General features: G+C 38.3%; 1 protein-coding gene across 1 annotated transcript; it reads left to right on the top strand.

Moving 5' to 3' along the window:
* atoh8 (atonal bHLH transcription factor 8) lies at positions 1–3,937 on the top strand. Its single transcript, XM_067382386.1, has 3 exons — positions 1–828; positions 1,432–1,623; positions 3,105–3,937. The coding sequence occupies exons 1-3, from the start codon at positions 229–231 to the stop codon at positions 3,108–3,110; spliced, it is 798 nt and encodes a 265-aa protein (XP_067238487.1). The 5' UTR covers positions 1–228; the 3' UTR covers positions 3,111–3,937.
* The last annotated feature ends 1,176 nt before the right edge of the window (positions 3,938–5,113 follow it).

Raw genomic sequence — 5,113 nt, 5'->3', positions numbered from 1 at the left:
GTCTGCCTGACTTCACAGGACTCTTGGAAACCACAGGAGAAGCACGTCACCTCAAAAATACACTGACATGGAGATTTAAACAAGCGAAGCAGACATGTTCCTCCTAGAAGACTTGACTGCAGCTGACCGAGCGATGATTTGACACTTACAGCGTGCTTTGTGTATTACCTCTCAACAACATTTCTCTTCCTTTATTTTTTTTTTTTTTAGTCAGGGTGGACATCCGAAATGAAGAATCCACATCTAAACGGTCATTGCAAGATCCTAAACACGGTGTCAGGAGACAAGAAATTAAAACGGAAAGCACGAGATCCAATTAAGCGTGCCAGTGACGATCATTTACCTTACTTCAAATTGTATAAGAACTCGCATCTAATGGCCGAGACACTGGGAGATAGTTGTCCAAAAGAGACGCACGGTTCGGAAATCGTCGCGGCGAGTGGCGAAAACGAACTTTTAAATACTGCCGTAGATATGAGGATTAACACCGTGATTTCTGGAGAGATACCTGACTCGAAACTAAGATCCATCTCCGAGAAGACTGTCAATAACAAAACTGCTAAAACAAGCTCGCAAGTTTCGGCTTTGAGCAGTTCACAGGTTTTTCCTTTGGAGCGCGTTGTGTTGTCTCAGCGCGCAGCCTCTCAGGCGCCTACAGCCAGCGGCATAAGCGAGAGCGCGGAATCACCTAGGAGACGCACTGGAGAGCAGTCTGGCGTAGTCACGGAGATCAAAGCCATTCAGCAGACTCGAAGACTACTGGCGAACGCGCGCGAGAGGACGCGCGTGCACACCATCAGTGCAGCCTTTGAGGCGCTCAGAAAGCAGGTAAATTCCCGCATGCGAATTATATTATATTATTTGCGAATAAAAACAAAGGAAGCTTTAAAGAAACTTTATTACAATTTTCATTTTTCAACAAAAGAAAGAAATGGCCCTATATTGCCGATAGCTTAATAAAAAGTAATTTTAGTTTTGTGCCGTTTTCATGGGAATGTTACATAATTGAATTATCCTATCAGCACAAACCAAAGTTTAAATTATGAAAAACCTAAGAGTGATGGAGTCAGATCATCAATGAATATAACACATCCATGCTGCCATCTGCCATACACTCATGCACTGTTTTTTTTTCTCCAAGTCTAACTACTTGAGAAGACAGCCATGATCCAATAAATAACTGTTTAATGACATTAACAGTGTTGAATTATTGCAACAAACACCCAAATGCTTTTAGTGTAACAGAGTAACCTTCTTGTGAAGTAGATTTTTGATGAATTACTAATAGATTAAGTATTTTGATTGTTTGTTTTGCGAGAGATACTAGACTTTTTAGGCATCATGTCCTCATAATCATAACAGAGTGAAATTGATTTTTATATTCATGGCCTGCTTTTTCTCACTTGATGACACCCTAATCTACTTTTACAGGTACCCTGCTACTCTTATGGGCAGAAGCTTTCAAAGCTGGCTATATTAAGAATAGCTTGCAACTACATACTGTCCCTTGCTCAGCTTGCCGACCTGGACTATACGCCAGACCACCGCAACATGAGCTTCAGAGAGTGTGTGGAGCAGTGCACTAGAACTCTACAGGCCGAGGGTCGGTCCAAGAAGAGGAAGGTAAATAGTCAGTAGGGAAGAAGTTTTCCAGTGTCTCATGAAGGGCTACTGTATCCTGTGTGTAGGGCTCTTATATGATAAAACCAGGAGACAAACCTCATTTCCCACCTTTGATTTGCTCTTTAACTTTTTAACTGTCATGTAATGGAAGTATTTGCTAATGGTTATCTGTATTATATTATTTTGGAAAAGAAAACAAACCCATGTCTTTAGAAAGTCATGTTGCTCTCATGTGAACCATGACATTTGCCCAGCAAACTGTGAATAATTATAGACTGCCTAATAGAAGGATAAGGCAGAACTGCATTCTGTATTCTTAGACATAATTCTGTCATCCATTAGTTATTTTCTGCAAAATAATGATAATGGTAGCCAAGGCAGAACATATATTATGTGTATACATACCAATTAGAGAGAATTTCCCCTTGCCTAATAATGATCCCATTAAATGAAATTATCATCAACTTTTGTCAGAGGCAGTACTGGCTGTTCCGCCAGCTTTTTCCTCCACTATGCTGAGAAAGCATCCCGGGCGAATAAATGGAGTGATTGATGTGTTTTTGCGGGGAGTTTTATGACACAGTCATCTATGTAGTCCCAATTTCCTGCAGCGTTATCCTATATCAACATGTGCGTTCCCTCAGTAATGATGGTCTTTGTGCTCATGGTTTGTGTACAGTTACCCATATATTTTTTGTGATCCTCTTGTAGGAAAGAATGGAACGTTTTTATCAACAATTGAGCAGCTGTGACAAAACCTAATCCATGGTTATGCTAAATAATTAGGTTGCACTTAATTTAGGCATGAAGGGTCTTCAGAAGCCCAACAAATTATGTGCGAAGGAAGGCAACCCTCCATCCCTATGTGAGCTAATACGTTCCTTCAGCAAAGCACATTGAAAGGAAGCTGTTTGAGTGCGCCTCCCCCTCCCCCCGTTAGAGCCAGACACCAGATGTTCGCAACACTAGTTGGGAAGTCCTGCTGGCGCCACTCAGGGCAGAGGGCAGAGGGAAGGCACGCGAGCTGGAACCCAGAGAACTCGCTCACTACAGGAATTGGCACATTCCCCAGCGCGGTCTTGGCTGACTCCCCAGTTCTCCCTTGGCCATCTGTTCCAAAAAAACACTTTGAAATAAAAAAGCACCGATCATCACTCTCTTAGGATACGGCTCCAAAGAGCAGCTGTTACAGAGGCGAGGGGGAAACAGGAGGAGGGTTTGGAGGAGGGGCACTGTCCAAGAAAGAAATCCCTTTGTCAAGTAGAGCCAGTGAGTCTGAGGGGAAAAATGTTTTGGCAAAGCAGAGCGATGAAAAGCACTGAGTGAACATGGAAATGTGCATGAGTGTTGCAATTCGGCAACATTTTTCAAAAAGTCATTTTTTAAAAATTGATTAGACCACTATATCTAGTCAGAATATTATCCTTTTTGTGTTTGTATTTCTGTCAACTAATTGGTATTTTTGTTTTTGTTCACAATAGGAATAAAATGAAGAATGTCTTCTGTGAATTTGGAGAAAGAAGGACCTCATTCAATTAACATGAAGACACTTTCCCCATGTGGGGGAGACTAAAAAACCTTGTAATGTATTGAAAGTGTAATGTGAGTTTTACACTGCACTATTGACTTTACTACAGAAAACAGTGTCAAAAACACAATCTCCTATAAACCTGTCTAGGTTCTAAATATGCTATTCTACAACTTTTGCACAAACATTTTTCAAACAGATGATGTGAAATCAGTTTCACTTTCCATTGTTGCATAATTGGTTGCAGCAGTTTGTTTTGCAGTGTTCCTATACAGTTTAAAAAATCCCACATACACTTAAAATAAAGGTTCCCAAAGTTTTTTTTTTTTTTCTCTCTCTTTTTTTTATTATTATTATATTATTATTATTTTTATTTTTTTGCTGTGATGTCATAGAATAATAATTTTTGGTTCCCCAAAGAACCTTTCAGTGAACAGTTCTTAATAAAACCATTTTATTTTCTTAGCATGAAATTTTAATAATCTAAATAACCCTTTTCCACTATAAAGAACCTTTTGTGGAATGGAAAGATTCCATGAATGTTAAAGGTTCTTTATGGAACCATCAATGCCAGTAAAGAACCTTTATTTTTAAGTTTTCAAGTTCCTATGTATATTCTGTCAAAAATGTCCTGCCATGCGCTAGATCAAGAAACTGCACATTTTCTTTTTCTTTTAAATTCATATAATTGTTATTTTTCATGTGATTAAATTACATTATAAACACAGATATAAATGAAATTGGCATATAATTAATTGAAGACTCATCTCCTGTCTTTCATTTGGTTTGTACAACACCAACATACTTTTAAACAGGAGCCTATACTTCAGAAAATGTATGTTCTGAGCTGTGGCTTTGTCAGCCAGTTTTTTATGTTAGTCTGTATTTTATAACTGTATTTACTGTTAAAATACTTAATGTTGTAGTTAATATAATACAAGAATTAATTTTCATTACAGAAGAAGTTCTTATTTGGAGGCAGCAATTAGCAATCGTTGGTGATCCGCCAAAAACAAACAAAATAAATCTAGAGGAAACCTGTGTAGGATTCCTATCAGCAGGTCACAAACATTTAACTTCTGCATCATCAAAACTTAATGTTTTATTTATGCCAAAGTCAGTATTATGTGTTTTATATTATATTATATTATATTATATATATATATATATATATATATATATATATATATATATATATATATATGAGCAATATCACACGAGTAGCCGTGCGATTACCTACAGCACTCGGCCTGCGGCCTCTTGCCTACGCACGAATCACAGTGTGCACAGTGTTTATACAACAGTTCGACAGCACGAGTGTGTAAATAAATAAGAACAACAACGGAGTGTCTTTAAAACCCTCTTTTGTGCAGCACTACTTCCTTCCGCCACGGATTCAAATCTCAATTTGACAGTTGGACCAAGCCTCCGTTACTAATTCTAAAACGTCACTTCAGAACTAGTAACGAAGGAACGTTTCAAAACTCAAATTGTCAGTTGAACCAAGCCTCCGTTGCTAACTCTAAAATGTCACTTTAGAACTAGTAACGAAGGAACGTTGAGTCGCTTCATTGAAACACATTGAATTTTCTACAGTATTAGAGAGAGAGAGAGAGAGAGAGAGAGAGAGAGAGAGAGAGAGCGCGAGAGAGAGAGTAGCTATTACCTGTCTGGTATATTGCATTACATTCATTCATCAAGTCGATGTCCATAATATTACATCCTTTAAACAAGACCGTTTGGATGTCCGCTGAGGTAAGCAATCTTTGTATTTGTCTTTTTTTTTCAGCTTTGGGAATTTTCCATCCATAACACCACAGCACTAAAACAACTTCCTTTTGAAAAAGTTCCTTTCAATTTAAAAGTCTCTTGTGACTCCCTGACTAATTCTCCTGTAAAGTGTTGTCGCCATCTAATGGCGTATTAATGTAATGTTCACTCAATCCATATTACTTAATGGAC

This window comes from Chanodichthys erythropterus, chromosome 1 (genome assembly GCF_024489055.1).
Source record: "Chanodichthys erythropterus isolate Z2021 chromosome 1, ASM2448905v1, whole genome shotgun sequence".
Classification (NCBI taxonomy): Eukaryota; Metazoa; Chordata; class Actinopteri; order Cypriniformes; family Xenocyprididae; genus Chanodichthys; species Chanodichthys erythropterus.
Note: the sequence above shows the minus strand (reverse complement) of the source record. Positions and strands in the feature narration are given on the sequence as shown.

Bases quoted from the DNA above. Each gene is read 5' to 3' on its own strand.
- atoh8 (XM_067382386.1), top strand. From the start codon at position 229: ATGAAGAATCCACATCTAAACGGTCATTGCAAGATCCTAAACACGGTG. The intron at 829-1,431 runs GTAAATTCCCGC...CTACTTTTACAG, and splicing joins TTGAGGCGCTCAGAAAGCAG to GTACCCTGCTACTCTTATGG.